The 17,593-nt window shown below is 44.4% G+C and overlaps 1 protein-coding gene across 2 annotated transcripts in view; it reads right to left on the bottom strand.

Moving 5' to 3' along the window:
• N4BP2 (NEDD4 binding protein 2) overlaps positions 1 to 17,593 on the bottom strand; it is a 33,387-nt gene that overhangs the window by 4,902 nt on the left and 10,892 nt on the right. For both annotated transcript variants that reach the window (XM_039325231.1, XM_039325232.1), the window contains exons 8-17: positions 16,981 to 17,139; positions 13,831 to 15,965; positions 12,779 to 12,864; positions 12,172 to 12,217; positions 7,262 to 7,494; positions 4,220 to 4,338; positions 3,984 to 4,119; positions 2,432 to 2,620; positions 1,087 to 1,255; positions 597 to 720 (exon numbers count right to left, since the gene is read on the bottom strand). In XM_039325231.1, coding sequence (XP_039181165.1) covers positions 597 to 720; positions 1,087 to 1,255; positions 2,432 to 2,620; positions 3,984 to 4,119; positions 4,220 to 4,338; positions 7,262 to 7,494; positions 12,172 to 12,217; positions 12,779 to 12,864; positions 13,831 to 15,965; positions 16,981 to 17,139 — 3,396 coding nt within the window. The remainder of the gene's footprint in view (positions 1 to 596; positions 721 to 1,086; positions 1,256 to 2,431; positions 2,621 to 3,983; positions 4,120 to 4,219; positions 4,339 to 7,261; positions 7,495 to 12,171; positions 12,218 to 12,778; positions 12,865 to 13,830; positions 15,966 to 16,980; positions 17,140 to 17,593) is intronic.

Genomic DNA, 17,593 nt, shown 5'->3' with positions numbered 1-17,593 from the left:
CCCCCCTTTTCCTTAGCTGGGCTACTCCTTTTTATTCTATTGGCTTTTGAAAGCCAATAGAATAGGCTCTCTTGAATAGAGTCTAATTCTATTGGCTTTCCAAAGCCAATAGGAATTGTCCAGGCTGTCTCTGCCCTGCTGAGCCCGCCAAAAGTCCCGTTCTGCAAACGCTGCTGCACCAGTTGAGTAGTCCTCGACTTACGACCGGTTGAGTAGTCCTCGACTTACGACCAGTTGGGGGTCGCGGCATTAAAAAGGTTGAGAACCACTGGACTAGAGGAACATATGAAAGCATAATTAATGTTAATTAATGTAGACTTTATTAGTTTAGAGCAGGGGTAGGCAACCTTGGCTCTTTTATGATTCGTGGACTTCAACACCCAGAATTCCTGAGCCAGCCATGCTGAGGGGAAAGGGAGAGATAGCCATGCTGGGTCAGGAATTCTGGGAGTTAAAGTCCACGAATCATAAAAGAGCCAAGGTTGCCTGCCCCTGACCCAGACTATCAATTTAGTCTTTCTAGGAGACAATGCCCCAGTCCTGAAGCGGTTCAATGCAGGCTGCAGATTTCCAGTGAGGAGATGCTGAGGACTCACCTGAACTTGTGGCTGGTGAGGTATTTCATAACGGCTGGCTTGATCCGAGCAACTCCTCCCTGGCTATGGTTTCCCCTTCCGGTGATCACGTAGAGATACGGCACGCCACCTGGCAGGCTGCACTCTGTTTCGCAAGAAGGATAAATGTTCTCTCTCTCTTCGTTTAAAAAAACCCAACAAGTTCAGAGATTCAAACGCGGCCATTTTGAAAAGAGCCCTGACCGATTCGTGAAGTGCAAATGCTGCGTGCGATAAACCAGCTTCTTCAACCCAGTCCAGCCTATTCTGATCAGAATCTGCTTCGGTTTGGCTACACAGAATAACCTCTGAACAAGACGGCAAGAATGAAAAACCAGATGTTTTACAGGCAAAGCTCTACTTTTAACTCCCTCCAGACCACAACTGCGCCACGGCAGTTAATTTCAACCGCATTTAATGTCTTTTAGTCCCATGTTGGTTTGATCTGTTTACATATAAAAAGGACTCTTACCTGTGGTTTTCTCCTGCAGCACTCTGGAGAGATGACCCAAAGCTTCATCCACGTGAAGACCATGAAGGTCCAAAAGGTTTATGGGCAGCTTTGAAGCGTTGACTTTCTCAAAGATTTGCTGAGCCGCGTCTTCATTCGCTTCTTTCATCTTCTGCTCGTGAAGCTGGCCCTTCAGTCAAACACACAATTAAAAAACTTAGGTGCAACCCTGGCTACGGAGAGCACAAGCAAAGAGCAGAACCCTCACAGCGTCCCAGAACAGGGAGCTGAGTCTTTGGACCACACATCAAAGAGGATCCTGATTTGTTTCAGGAAGCTGCAGATCCACCTAACTGCATGAAGCAGGAATAGGAAGAAGGGAGGGAGGGAGGAAGGAAAAATAGAGGAAATGAAACATCACACGGTATGATCCGTGACTGAATACAAAGAGCAACTGATAATGGATACAGCTAGTCCTCACAATTGAGCCCAACATGTCTGTTGCTAAGTGAGGAATGTGTTAAGTGAATTTTGCCCCATTTGATGACTTTTCACTTAACGGCGGGGGCAAGACAGGTGGTAAAATGGGGCAAAACTCATTTAACAACTGTCTCACTTAGCAACAGAAATTTTGGGCTGAACATCAAAAGATGTTGAGACTCTAGAAAGAGTGCAGAGAAGAGCAACAAAGATGATTAGGGGACTGGAGGCTAAAGTATATATAAGGAACAGTTGCTGGAATTGGATATGTCTAGTTTAATGAAGAGAAGGACGAGGGGGGAACATGATAGCAGTGTTCCAGTATCTCAGGGGCTGCCACAAAGAAGAGGGAATCAAGCTATTCTCCAAGGCACCTGAAGGCAGGACAAGAAGCAACAGATGGGAACTAATCAAGGAGAGAAGCAACCTAGAACTAAGGAGAAACTTCCTGACAGTGAGAACAATTAACCAGTGGAACAACCTGCCTCCAGAAGCTGTGAATGCTCCAACGCTGGAAGTTTTTAAGAAGAGACTGGACAGCCATTTGTCTGAAAAGGTATAGGGTTTCCTGCCTGAGCAGGGGATTGGACCAGATGACCTCCAAGGTCCTTTCCAACTTAATAACAACAACAACAACAACTGTGGTCATTAAGTAGAGGACGACCTGTATTTATTGGATCCTCAATTCTAGCCTCCGTGAAACTGTGGCAGTGAAGGGAGGGGGACAATATCCATTTTTAAAATGGTTTTTTTGAGAGCCACCGAATTGCAACATTTGAAAAACCACATCCTGCTTTCTCACGTTCAACTGGGCAATTGGTGACTTTCTGGAACGGGTGTCTCTGTGCTGAAATGCTGCTTCGTCCTTGGTGAAAATCAGTCTTACCTGTTGCACGTAAAACGCCGCCACGGGCTTCATCCCCATGCGGTACGCTTCTCCGGCTTTCCGCAGACATTCCTGCCTTTGCTGTTGGTGAAGAAAGGCCTCGGCCCTGAAGTCCTCGTAGCCTGGATATTGAGTGTCTTGGAATCCCTTCTCGCTCAGGATGTCTTCCAGTTCTTTAGTCTTCATAGCCTGGGATTGAAAAGTGAGGTGCTTAGACACAACTCGAGGCAAAGCGTACGGGCCTAGCTGAAGGGCAGCCAAGAAGAAGCTGTCCTGCATCGTCCCGTGGAAAGGGAGCTTCGCGTAGTGCCGACGGAAGGATATATTTGAAGAAATATATTTGTGCAAATGAAGACAAAAATACGTGTCCCGGGATAAGGTTGCAGGATTCAATCTATTTGTAGCTCAGCATTGAACCGTGGGGTCCTCGTTGCTCTCTGAGCTGGGTGGCTTTCTTGCAGACGTTTCACAACCCGACTAGGTAACAACATCAATGCTAGAAGGGATTGCGGAGAGGAGGAAGAGGAAGGAGGAAAAGAAGGAGGGACTGTGGGGTCCTTCATGCTCTCTGAGCTTGGTGGTTTTCTTGGAGATGTTTCAGGACCCAACTAGGGAACATCATCAGAAGAGAGTGGGATTTATGGAGGAGGAGGAGGAGGAGGAGGAGGAGGAGGAGGAGGAGGAGGAGGAGGAAAAAAGGCTGTGGGGTCCTTGGTGCTCCCTGAGATTGGTGGTTTTCTTGTGGACATTTCATGATCCAAATAAGTAACATCATCAGTGCTGGGAGTGGGTTTTGCTCTCTGTTTCTCTACAAGTGGCTTGCCCTGTCAACGTTGTGGGAGTGTTCTTGGTGGTGTCTTGATTAGGGTATCGTTTATTGAGTTTGTAGTCCCTCGACCGGGGTACTCTTTACCACCTGATGTTAACCTCTGCTTATCTGGGGGTTGATTGCTGGTCAGGAGGACCTGTGATCTTTTGGGATTTTTGATCGTGTTCTTTGAAGAAGACCACCTGAAGAGACTAGAAGCATTTGAAATGTGGATTTACAGGTGGTTGCTACTATAAGCTGGGTTGACAAGATCAGAAATGAGGAGGTGATCAGCCACCTGGGAAAGCCAAGGGAAATCGTCAAAACAATTAAAAAACGAAAATTAGAATATTTCGGACACGGGATGCGACACCCAGAAAAACACGGCCTACTCCATTTAATCCTCCAGGGAAAGACGGAAGGCCAACGAGGTCCAGGCAGAAGAAGAACATCATGGCTTCAAAATCTAAGGGACTGGTTGGGACAAAACTCAGCAGCACTTTTTCGTGCGGCTGCTGATAAAAACAGGATTGCCAACATCCGATAACGGATATGGCACAAGAAGGAGAAGAAGTCTTTTGAACGGCATGTAGATATGGTTACCCTATTTGCCCAAGGAAACCTCTGCGAGAAAACAGCCAAGCTCAGCAAGCATCCAGGCCCCCCACTTCACTTAAGTCTTTCTAAAGCCCCTTTCAGAAAATAGATTTGCAACGATTCCGCCAAACAGCTTTTTTTTTTTACCTTTTTCTCTCGGCTCTTGGAAGCGTTGCTCGGAGACCGTGCGGGGTTCTGAGCCGGTTCTTTAGCGACCACGTTTTTTATGGGATCTGCCTCTAGAACGCTGTTGAGGAACTGGACCGTTTGCTCCAGGGAATAACTGACAAATTGGGAAAGAACAACGACAACAAAAGGAATCATTTCTGGTGGAACAGCTTTCACGTAGCCGATCCCCACCATCTCACGCAAGGAAAACTCACTTGTAGTCCTTGAAGATGTCCATCAAGAAGTTTGCGCTGATGGTTGGGAATAACTCCAAAAGTTGTTTCTCCTTCAGTTTGGCAGCGCAGTCTTTTTTAGCGATGCAAGGGAAAGGTTTCTGCCCCACAAAAAGAAGAAGAGAAAAAAACAATTCTATCTCTAGGAAAGTGTTTCTCTAATGCTACAGCGCAAATAATAAACCACATATTTTTGTATTTTTTGCGGTAGCTGTTACCCTGTCTGCTTGCATACGAGCCTGTCTGCACGTGAGCCAAAGCTCAAGTTTTTAAACAAAGCATCACGAAAAATGCACCGCTCATGGGGTAAGCTGCCATGAATTTTTCAATGGAATTTTGGGTTAAACATTTGACTTATCCACAGATACATATGGGAAATATGGGTACCGTACTTTTTTTTTAAAAAGTACCATCATACATACAGGGGCACAGATAAGAGGAACTGGTTCTTTTCATTGCATTTTGACATCCAAAATTCTTGCCTTACCCATTAAGTATACAAGCAGTTCTCAGCTTACGACTGCAAGCTGAGCCCCACATTTCCATTGCTAGGTGAAAGTGATGGGGTTTTGCCCCGTTTTACGACCTCCCGTGCCACAGTTGTTAAGTGAATCAGTCCAGTTGTTAAGAGAGTAACACGGTTGTTAAATGACTTTGCTTGTCAGAAGGTCCCAAAAGGGGATGGCGTGAACCCAGGACACTGCGACCGTCATAAATATGAGTCAGTTGCCCAGTTGTCTGAATTTCACGTAATTCAGTTGACTGAATTTTGATCCCCTGACCCATGGGGAGGCTGCAAGAGTCGTGTGAAAAACAGTCATTTTTTTCCCCATTTTTTACAACCAACTGTTGTAAATTAAGGACTACCTATCCCAGTGGTGGCGAACCTATGGCACGGGTGCCAGAGGCGGCACTCGGAGCCCTCTCTGTGGGCACACGTACCGTCTCCCCAGCCCCGCTTCCTCCCATGGCCCCCTCCTCACCAGCAGCCCTTCTGGAGGAGAATCGCCCCTGGGTACGGCCCACGCGAAGCAGCGCAACCAAGGACATGGTAGCCGGGCATTGGGGACAAGACTCTGCCCTTGCGCCCCGTTGCGCGCAGATGCTGCTGCGGGGCATGGCCGCCATGGCGTTGCTGGGCTGCCTGGGTGATCTGTGGCGGGCCATGGAGGTGGTGGGTGGCCCAGTGGGCAGGACGAAGCAGGGACGAGGGTGTGTGTGGGGGAGGTTTTTGGGTACTCGGTCTCTAAAAGGTTTGCCATCACTGACCTATACTGTCCTTTAAAAAAAATACTTCCATATATACTGCCCAGCCACAGATGGATGAACCTGATCTTCTGAGCGCTTGTCGGCATCCAAACTTTTTAGCTTATCCAGGAGTAGATACAGTAGTTCTAACACTCGGTACAATGATACAATATTTAAGGTGCTGCCCTAGCTCCTTAGGGACCTGGGTTCAAAACACTCTGAGCCACCGGGACTCTCAGCGTGCGTTGAGCCACGCAGTTCTTGGCTCAACCATCCATAACATCCCACAGGGTTGTTTTGAGAAAAAAAAAAAAACAAGAGGGAAAGCGTTATGACTTTGTCTGTGAATTCCTGGGGGAGAAGTGGGATACCTATGGCAGTGTTGTTTAATAAGGAACCCAGAATTTTGTTCAAATGATGAAAGGAGGCATTGTTCTGTCGGGATGCAAGTTCACCCCCCCCCCAACATGCGTGCATCCGATTTCACGATACACACATCCAGAAAGGATAGATTTATATTACGATCCACGTTCGATATATCCGCATCCTCTTGTGGATGCTTGGGCTTCTAAAGCAGCGGTTCTCAACCTGTGGGCCGGGACCCCATTTGGGGTCGAACGACCATTTTACGGGGGTTGCCAAACAACACAGTCCGCCATTTTTTCCCCCTTTTCCTTAGCTGTGCTACTTACTCCCTTTTATTCTATTGGCTTTTGAAAGCCAATAGAATAGACTCTCTTGAATTGTCCAGGCTGTCTCTGCCCTGCTGAGTCCACCAAAAGTCCCATTCTGCAAACGGTGCTGCACCAGTTGAGTAGTCCTCGACTTACGACCGGTTGGGGATTGCGGCATTAAAAAGGTTGAGAACCACTGTTCTAAAGGCTCATGGAGTGGGAAGGTAGGATCTGTGGACCCAGTGGTGGGATTCTAATAGGTGAACAACTGGTTCTCTGTGTGGTGCGAACTGGCTGAATTCTACCACAGGAAGGAAGGAAGGAAGGAAGGAAGGAAGGAAGGAAGGAAGGAAGGAAGGAAGGAAGGAAGGAAGGAAGGAAGGAAGGAAGGAAGGAAGGAAGGAAGGAAGGAGTGGGATTCAGATATATGAACAATCGGTTCTCTGTGTGGATGCCGCTTCCATTCTGGGCCTGGGCCACAAAAAATTAGCTACCAGTTCTGCCGAAGTGATGCGAACTGGCTGAATCCCACCACTCTATTTGTCTGTCTATCTATCCTATGTCTAATCTATCTATCTATCTATCTATCTATCTATCTATCTATCTATCTATCTATCTATCTATCTATCTATCTATCTATCTATCTATCTATCCATCCATTCAGTGGTGGGATTCAAATATGTGAACAACTGGTTCTCTGTGTGGATGCCGCTTCCGGAAGTCCGTTCTGGGCCTGAGCAACAAAAAATTAGCTACCGGTTCTGCCAAACTGGTGCGAACTCGCTGAATCCCACCACTGAAAGGAGGGAGGGAGGGAGGGAGGGAGGGAAGGAAGGAAGGAGTGGTGAGATTCAGATATGTGAACAACCGGTTCTCTGCGTGGATGCCACTTCCGGAAGTCCGTTCTGGGCCTGGGCAACAAAAAATTAGCTACCGGTTCTGCCAAAGTGATGCGAACCGGCTGAATCCCACCACTATCTGGACCCTACTGGGAACCAGAACAGAGAACACAAAAACCCTGGGAGACCGGCAACTGGGTTGTTGGGACAGGATGAGACGTACAGGAAATAAACAAGAGCAGAAGCAGCAAGCAGTACTGTACCGGAGTTAGTCTTTCTTGCAGAGCTATTTCTTCAGACATGATCTCCCGGAGCGAAACTTTCTGGGTGTGGACGTTCCAATGATCCATGTAAGGGAAAACTTCGGAATCCGCCGAGCTTTCAGCCGATGCAGCCATAGGTAAACTTTCCTGCTCCCGCCCTTGGAAGTCAGCAGCGTACTGGGAAAGCAGGCCATCCACTTGGCCCGGGTGCAGTTGCTCAAACAGCACGGGATCTTTCGAACAAAGAACAACAGAAGATGAAATGGCAAGAAAAAAGAAAAAAAAAAGAAAAAGAAAGATTTCTTTCTCCCAAATTTGGGCTGACAGGATGCATCAAAAAACACTCAAGGTGTGTGTGTGTTTGTGTATGTATGTGTGTGTGTGTGTATATATATATATATATACCTACGTGTGTGTGTGTGTGTGTGTGTGTGTGTATGTATGTATATATATATATATATATATATATATATATATATATATAGATGTAGGTCTTTGGTTGTTCGGGTTTTCTCCCGCATAAAATTGGAAGTGTCTTGGTGACGTTTCGACGAAGTCCCATTCGTCATCTTCAGGCTGGTGTTTTCAGCTTCGTGCTTCGAAGCACGAAGCTGAAAACACCAGCCTGAAGATGACGAATGGGACTTCGTCGAAACGTCACCAAGACACTTCCAATTTTACGCGGGAGAAAACCCGAACAACCAAAGACCTACATACAAACACCCGCGAAAACCTCAGAAAATATATATATATATATATATATATATATATATATATATATATATATATATATATATATATATATATATATATATATATATATATGTTTTCTGAGGTTTTCGCGGGTATTTGTATGTAGGTCTTTGGTTGTTCGGGTTTTCTCCCGCGTAAAATTGGAAGTGTCTTGGCAACGTTTCGACGAAGTCACATTCGTCATCTTCAGGCTGGTGTTTTTAGCTTCTTGCTTTGAGCAGCAATGTGTGGTTTTAGCTGTTTCTTCCTTTTAACTGCCAGTGAGGGTATGAACTGATTGGGTGGGAGCTTGGCTGTGTTCTGATTGGGTGGAGGTGTGTTCTGAATGGTTAGGGGCTTGGCTGTGCTCTGATTGGCTGGGGGAGTGTTCTGTTTGGTTGTGCTCAGGTTAGTCTGAGTTGCAGAGGGGTTTAAGATTTTGGGGTTAGGGAGTCGTTTGTCAATAAGGGCAGGTTTCCAAATGGCTGGTAGGCGGGAGGTATCATCTCGCTTGTTCATGCTGTGTGGGCGTTTTTCTATCTCGATGGCTTCTCTGATTATTCTGTTATTAAAATGTTCACTTTTGGCAATGGTTCTGGTATTTTTAAAGTCAATTTCATGTCCTGTGGCTTTAAGGTGTTGGACCAGGGAAGATGTTGGTTCCTCTTTTTTGACTGAGTTCTTATGTTCTTCAATGCGTGCACTTATTCTTCTGTTGGTTTGTCCGATGTATGTGGTGGGACAAGTGGTGCATGGGATTTCGTATACTCCTTGATTTTCTAATTCAATTTTATCTTTGGGGTTTCTAAGGATGGTGGATATTTTTCTGTTTGTGCAGAATGCTGTTTTGATGTTGTGTTTATGGAGGATCTTACTGATTCTGTCTGTGGTGCCTTTTATGTATGGGAGGAGGGCTTTGCCGTTTTCTTGTTCTTTGTCTTGGATTTTAGTGGGGGTTTCTTTTTGGATTAGGTTTGTAATCTTATTTCTATGGAATCCATTGGATGTTAGTACATTGGTGAGAGTGTGTAGTTCGGGTTTTAGGTGTTGTTCGTCAGCTAAGCGTTTTGTTCTGGAGATGAGTGTCATGGAACACTTTGAAACCCAAGCTCTAGAAAAATCGGATCACAAACCCAAACTCTGGCTCAGATATGTAGACGACACCTTCATAATCTGGCCACATGGGAAAGAAAAACTGGACAACTTCCTCACACACCTCAACAGCCTACACCCCAAAATACAGTTCACCATGGAAACAGAAGCTAACAACCAACTTCCCTTCCTGGATGTCTTAGTCTACAAGAAATCCAATGGCTCCCTAGGACACACCATCTACCAGAAGAAAACACACACAAACCGCTATCTGCACGCTCTCTCACACCACCACCCAGCACAGATCAACTCTGTAGCCAAGACACTCATCTCCAGAACAAAACGCTTAGCTGACGAACAACACCTAAAACCCGAACTACACACTCTCACCAATGTACTAACATCCAATGGATTCCATAGAAATAAGATTACAAACCTAATCCAAAAAGAAACCCCCACTAAAATCCAAGACAAAGAACAAGAAAACGGCAAAGCCCTCCTCCCATACATAAAAGGCACCACAGACAGAATCAGTAAGATCCTCCATAAACACAACATCAAAACAGCATTCTGCACAAACAGAAAAATATCCACCATCCTTAGAAACCCCAAAGATAAAATTGAATTAGAAAATCAAGGAGTATACGAAATCCCATGCACCACTTGTCCCACCACATACATCGGACAAACCAACAGAAGAATAAGTGCACGCATTGAAGAACATAAGAACTCAGTCAAAAAAGAGGAACCAACATCTTCCCTGGTCCAACACCTTAAAGCCACAGGACATGAAATTGACTTTAAAAATACCAGAACCATTGCCAAAAGTGAACATTTTAATAACAGAATAATCAGAGAAGCCATCGAGATAGAAAAACGCCCACACAGCATGAACAAGCGAGATGATACCTCCCGCCTACCAGCCATTTGGAAACCTGCCCTTATTGACAAACGACTCCCTAACCCCAAAATCTTAAACCCCTCTGCAACTCAGACTAACCTGAGCACAACCAAACAGAACACTCCCCCAGCCAATCAGAGCACAGCCAAGCCCCTAACCATTCAGAACACACCTCCACCCAATCAGAACACAGCCAAGCTCCCACCCAATCAGTTCATACCCTCACTGGCAGTTAAAAGGAAGAAACAGCTAAAACCACACATTGCTGCTCAAAGCAAGAAGCTAAAAACACCAGCCTGAAGATGACGAATGTGACTTCGTCGAAACGTTGCCAAGACACTTCCAATTTTACGCGGGAGAAAACCCGAACAACCAAAGACATATATATATATATATATATATATATATATATATATATATATATATATATATATATATATATATATATATTTTCAGCTATGCAAGTAAAAATATGACTTTAATATATATATATTAAAAAAGAGGTTCTTAAAGAAAATGGTATAGGGCAGTGGTGGCGAACCTATGGCATGGGTGCCAGAAGCAGCACTCAGAACCCTCTCTGTGGGCACGCTTGCCGTCGCCCCAGTCCTAGGCCTTCAGCTGGGTTTTATAAAACCCTTTCGCTTTAGGCCTCCGCTGCCATGTGCAAAAAAAAAAAAAAACAACAAAAAGGTTCAATCGGTCAATTTCAACTTCTCGCGGGGAAAAAAAAGGTCTTGCAAAGTTGGAATTGATTGACTGAACTTTTTAGTCCCATCCAGTCTGCCGTTACCACTGCAGCCACGCCCACCCAATGGGCCACACCCACCCAATGGGCCACACCCCACCCGGCACCCGAGGATGCGTAAGTGGGTTTTGGGTTGCAGTTTGGGCACTCAGTCTCTAAAACAGCGGTTCTCAACGTTTGTGTGACGGCGACCCCCGTCACACAAACGTTCTGCGCATGCACAGCGACGCCCCACGCACAGCGCGCATGCGTGGCGACGCCCCCTGAGGGGAGAAAATGGCGGATCGCCTTCTTTGGCGACCCCGAAAAATGGTTGATCGACCCCAAATGGGGTCGCGACCCATAGGTTGAGAACTGCTGCTCTAAAAGGTTCGCCATCACTGGTATAGGCTTTCCTGCCTGGGCAAGTGGTTGGACTAGATCAGAGGTTCCCCAACCGCTGGGGCACCAGGGACTGGTTCCATGGAGGGAGGTTTTTCCGCGGACCAGAGTGTGCATGGTTTTGTGTGCTGCCTGCATCCCGCGGATGGAGCTTTGCTTATTTTGTGTGGACCAGTTGGATAAGCTAAAAATTTTGGATGCCGACAAGCGCTCAAAAGATCAGGCTCACCGACCTGCGGCTGGGCAGCATATATGGAAATATTTTCTAAAAGGACAGTAGAGGTAGTCCTTAATTTACCAGTTTATTTAGCGACCGTTCAAAGTTACAACGGCACTGAAAAAACTGACGTTGTTCACATGACTCTTGCAGCCTCCCCACGGTCAGGTGATCAAAATTCAGACGCTGGGCAACGGACTCGTACTTAGGACCGTTGCAGTATCCTGCCATCCCCTTTTGTGACCTTCTGACAAGCAAAGTCAAGGTGGAAGCCAGATTCACTTAACAACCGTGTTACCCTGATTTATTTAACAACTGTGGCACGGGAGGTCGTAAAATGGGGCAAAACTCAGTAACTTTCACCTAGCCATGGAAATGTGGGGCTCAGCTGTAGTCGTAAGCTGAGGACTGCTTGTATGCTTATGGGTAAGGCAAGAATTCTGGGTGTCCAAATGCAATCAAAAGCCCGCACTTCCAGCTAATTGGGGGAATATGATTTATGACTGTGCATTGGAGGAGGGAATTGTGCTTTGTTACTTTGTATCCAGGGGAAGGGAAATTAGTTTTTTGGGATACAACTATGTTGTGCCGATACTTTGTTTCCCGAATAAAAGATTCTTTAAGGAAAACAATGCCTCAAAGTTCTTTTGAAGGGTTTCGTCTCTCGGAACGATGACAGTGTGGACTTCAACTCCCAGCCATTCTGGGAGTTGAAGTCCACACATCTTAAAAGTTGCTGACGTTGAGTAACGGGAGCAGGCATAGAAGGAAGCAAGAACTTTGCAACGGTAGATTTTTACCAACAGAAGAACCATGACTTAATTGAAGACAGTACTTACTTTCTTCAAAAAGTTTGCACAATTCTTCTTCTCTCCTCTGACGCTTCTAAATCAAAACATGGATAATACACGGTGAGTATTAATAGTACACTGAAGACTACCATTGTTTGGCCAGGGCCACAAAAATCTTCAGTGAAGGGTCTTAATGATTATCCTCCATTTGCACTTACGTCTCTCATTATGAAATGTTTCGAAAGACTGATAAAGGACTTTATTATATTCAGCCTCCCTCCAGCATTAGACTCATTTCATTCAGTTCACTCACTGTCAGAATCGTTCCAGGGGATGCTATTTCCTCTGCTCTCCCTAGGAGCTTGGCGCACTTAGAGTCAAGAAATATTTATATGCGAATGCTATTCGTCGACTTAGTTTGGTGTTTAATACGACCATTCCTCAGCATTTAGTAGACAAACTGGGCCTTTGAGGGTATATATATATATTTTAAAAAATGTGTTTGGATCAAGTGCAATGTCATTGTTCTATAAATGATTGAAATGTCAATAATTTATAGAGCGAGTAAAAAAAAACATATTCTGTAATAGAATGCATGCCACTGTAATAAGTCATGAACAATAATAAGCCTATCGTTTGAATTAAGCTGACTAACCATAATAGATGCTTTCCATTTGTCATGAATTTCTCTGGCCAAATTCAGATCAATATGAACCACATAGTCATCAGGAGTTAGTGATCCTTATGGAAGGAGGGGGAAAAAAATGAGATAAAAGTCACATACAAATTTAAAGAGAGTCCCACGGTATTTAGTTAAATGCTTTTTTTTAAATGTGCCATCTAAATAAGGTGCAAGCATATAAATGCTATAAATTGGGGATGTCCAGTCTTGGCAACTTTAAGATCTGTGGACTTCAACTCCCAGAATCCCCCAACCGGTCAGCCAAGACCAAAATCATATTTATTCGTTTTTCAAAATTCTCTCTGCTGCAATCTCTTTATGTGGAAATGTTGATTAGGTGATAAAAGATGAAGTCCAAAATATTTGGATAGCGTTAGGTTAGCTACACACTCTAGATTCTGGGCTCTCTTAATCAGAACAGAGTTGGCTGCTATAAGATAAAATGACATTGAAGCTTTTACTACAACCGATTAATCGGTTGCAGTAAACTGATTTACTACAACTTCCTCATAAATTAGCAGCTGGCTAGCCACAGAACAATGAACGTAGCAGGCCAAAATTAAACTATGAATTATGAACAGTGACCTACAGTGGCTTAACTCAAATTAAAGTCTTGGAATACTTACATACTATTGCCTAATCCAGTGTTTCTCAACCGTGACAATTTTAAGGCATGTGGACTTCAACTCCCAGAATTCCACAGCCAGCATTGCTGGCTGTGGAATTCTGGGAGTTGAAGTCCACATGCCTTAAAATTGTCAAGGTTGAGAAACACTGGCCTAATCTGTACCAACTTCTATTACTTAACCCAGGGCTTCCTCAACCCTGGCAACGTTAAGACTTGTGCAAGGAATTATGGGAGTTGAAGTCCACAAGTCTTAACGTTGCCAAGGTTGAAGACCCCTGACTTAGCCTCTTCAGTTCTTGTACAGGTGAAGATCTGTTAGGTATGTACAATCATCAATTCCCAGTTCCTAAGGAATTTGCTATTTTATTTCAGTAAAACAGTCCACTGATGTTATTACCTGTATCAACTCCAACCGGTCCAAATATTTCACTTAACTGCATGGCTAATTCTGGCGCTAAGACCAGCTCGAGGCAATCGATGCTCACAGACTTTGAGTGGGACATGGAGTTCTGCAACTTGACCGTCCCAGGATGTCGTTCGGAGTCGTTCTTTTCTCTTTGCGTCGCCACCACCACGCCGGGACCTCCCTCCGTTTTTCTGCCCTGCTCAAATCGGTCGCTTTCTGCCCTGCTTGAATCGGTTGCTTCCTTTCTTTCCAAATCAGAGGTGTCTTCTGGAAATGGACTCTCCTGACGGTCCGCTGGAGGCTGGGCGTCTTCCACATCACGGGTGGCTTCCCAGGGGCCACCAACTTCATCACGAACAGCGACGTCCGTTTCACGAACGGAAGAGCTACTCCGCGGCTCGTTCTCCGATCGCGTCCAGGATATTCTCTGCTTTGTTTGCCCATTCAAAGGATCTCCCTCCGGGTCGGAGGAGTCTGCATGTTCCCCTGTAGCAGGTAACGGATGGATTTTGTTTTCTCCCGAAGAAGAATTTACACCTTTTCCTGCAAGAGGGTCAGAAATGTTCTCACCGTTGTCACCAAGGAGAACTTCGGCTATTTCGGATGGGTGAGTAAGGAAGGAAGGAAGAGACATGTCAGGAAGCGGAACCTCTGCTTTCTGCAGGCCTTCAATGTCGTCTTCTTTGCACAGTTTCTCGGCCGAGTCTAACAGCAGGCCCGTAGCCCAGTCCATATCTCGGTTACACCGTTCGTACAAATCTTTGATGGCATCAAAGGAAAGAGACCCAAAGAGTTTGCACAAAATGTTGAGGTTCTCAGATTCATCCACACTCACAAGCTCGCTTTCTTCTACGTAGGTGCTTCTCTCGTAAGTTGCTTTATAGGGTATCTTTTCCGGACAATCTGGAATAGCTTCAACCCTTTTGGGTACGAATCCGTCGAGCCTGCCATGTAATACTTTTGTATCTTCTGAAAAAACAATTTCTCTCTCCAGTCTCCACAGAAGGGCGAAATCCCGTGGTTCTGTCTGTGAATATTTAGTAGCCTCAGACACCGCACATTTGTTGGGTTTTTCTTCGGTCCAGTTGCACAGAGGCAGCGCTTCTCCTGGTTTGTTGAGGGCTGAATTGTTGGTAAAGGTTAAAGCTAATTTATGATGCTTACGTGTTCTTTTATTCGGGGCCGCCTTTTTCTCACTAAGAGCTTCCAAAGCTGCTATTTCAGATCCTTGAAAGTGTTCCTCCTTCAAAGGGGCCCACTGCTCTTCAACATCTGCAGATGTTTCATCCGGCAAAGATGTTGCGTTCCCATCATCAGCGTTGACCTCATGTTGGCTGTTTCCTAATCCCTCTGACTCACTAATGTCTCGCTTGGTTATTCTTTGCATTCTGTGTTGTCTTTGCTGCAAAGTTTGGACCGGCCAGTCCCCTACCATCAGCAATTCCGTTGTATGAACTTCTGTATTAACCTTAGGCATCGACGTGGAAGGAAAGTTACAGTTGTTTTCTTCACACTTATCTTTACACCTTTCTTCAGAAAGTGGCAGTTCCTGAGGGCCGTCTACGAAATCTGATTTTTTATCTTCACTTGTATTTTTTAACGAATCAAGGGTAGATGTTGGCACACTTAAATCTCCCTTGTCCCTTCTGGCATGTTTGTCTAATCTTTTATTTCTTTTTACCCTTTGCCTCAACGTTTGTTCTACTGGCCAGTCTCCCACAAAGCTGAATGTTTCAGGTTTTACTGAGTTGCCAGAATTTAGATCTCCACCTTTGTTTTGCGTTTCGGTCAATTCTGCCTCTGTTATTTCATGACATGCAGTTGTTTCAATCTGAAGTTTCAACTCACTCTTATTGCACAACAGAGTGTCGTCACTGGAATCCAAGACTGGTCTTAACTCGGTTTCCAGAATGGATTCCATTTCGATCTCTGCTGGTAAAGCATCAGCGTCCACGCAGTCTATACTACGTTCAGAACTGAATTCTTGTGAATCAGGTCCAGCTCTTCTCTTTTCGTTTTGAAGATGCCGATCTTCTGCCGTAACTTCTTCTAAAGCAGCTTTTTCACCTGGATTTAACTCTACACCTTGCAAAGAGGAAGCAAAAGTTTCTTTCTGCTCTTCTTTCCTACAAGACAAATATATGCGTTTGAATGCACACGTCGCCGAAGTTTGCTTCTGCTAAAACATTTTAGGGCATAACCTGAAACGGCGTAGGTAGAGCAGAAGGAAGAAGATAAAGCATGTTAAAAGGACCGATGAAAACTCAAAACTATTTCCCTTGGACAAACGAGAATTTTTGGTTGAAATGAAGACTGAATGCTTAAGGAATCACAGACTAAATAACAACAAGATAGCTGGTTTTCCTTTTACATTTCATTAAGACTCTAACCCAGTGTTTCTCAACCTTGACAATTTTAAGGCATGTGGACTTCAACTCCCAGAATTCCACAGCCAGCAATGCTGGCTGTGGAATTCTGGGAGTTGAAGTCCACATGCCTTAAAATTGTCAAGGTTGAGAAACACTGCTCTAACCTAAAACTGCATTGGTTTTGAGCTGGCGGGCAGAAAAAGCCAAGCTATCAATATAAAGATATGACTATTTTAGCAGAAACAGCCATGTCTTTATATTATCTACTGAAATAAATAGGGAGGTCTACAAAGATAAAGAAATTGACACAAGCATTGTGCACATTGTTCTATTATTTTTTTTCCTTATTAAAATCTGTCATCAGATACGGAGGGTCTACAGCTTTTGCAATTATTTTCACAGAATGCTATATATACATTTCTTACTACGCTAGTGTAGCAAACCAGTCTGAGCTCAAGTTTTGCAACAGCAAGTATCCAGGAAACCCACAATATCAAAGAAAAACGTTATCATTTCTGCTTCAGGGATTTTATTGAAAATGTTCAGTAACTTGTTCTGAGAATTGCCCCGAGTACGGAATTCTGACAAAGCCTGGATGTGGAATTAGATCATTAGTACTAAACCCCATTCTCTTCTAGCAATGGTAGACGTGGCCTCGTAGGCTCATGAAACATCTTCAGGAAAACTAACAAGGTCAGGGAGTACTAAGGACCCCACAATCAGCTTCATCTTTTAAACCAGCTTAAAACGATGGTAGGCACATTCAGTTTACCCCTGTCTTTTCTCGCAAGGAGGAACTTCAGCACAGGTTGCAATCTTCTTCATGCCATCTGAGATTGAAGAATTCAAAATTGAATTAACAGTCAGGCAATGTTCGTATCGTTCCAACATTCTTTTGATCTTCTCTTTAGACACACCGTGAACATTTCGCCTAAGTATCGAAAAGAACAAAATACTTGAGATGCTGCCACCGCAATACAGCCACACTGCATGCAATTTTAACACATTTTTGAGATTTTTTTAAAAAAATTAACTACATTTGTTTCACGCCGACCTGCAGCCTCACAAACATTATCTAACTCTTCTCATGCTCTGGTCTAACTAAGCAAGGGACTTTTCTTTTCCTTAAAGCCTTAGGTAGATGACTTCCAAAGCCCTTCCAAAATTGCAAGGAATTCTTTTTTTTTTTTACATGATACATAAATAGCCTATTTACTGACTTAAAGGATAAAAAAAAAAAGGACTGAGCTCTAAGTCATCCCATTTTTATATCAGTGAGGAAATAATTAGCCCACAGGAAGATTAGTTGTTCTCAGATTTTGTTAATGACAATTTTAAAAAAAAATCGTACTCTTGACTCTGTTTAAATGAAAAGCCTACACTTG

This window comes from Crotalus tigris, unplaced genomic scaffold, assembly GCF_016545835.1.
Source record: "Crotalus tigris isolate CLP2741 ecotype Arizona unplaced genomic scaffold, ASM1654583v1 scf7180000024321.1087588, whole genome shotgun sequence".
NCBI lineage: Eukaryota > Metazoa > Chordata > Lepidosauria > Squamata > Viperidae > Crotalus > Crotalus tigris.
Note: the sequence above shows the minus strand (reverse complement) of the source record. Positions and strands in the feature narration are given on the sequence as shown.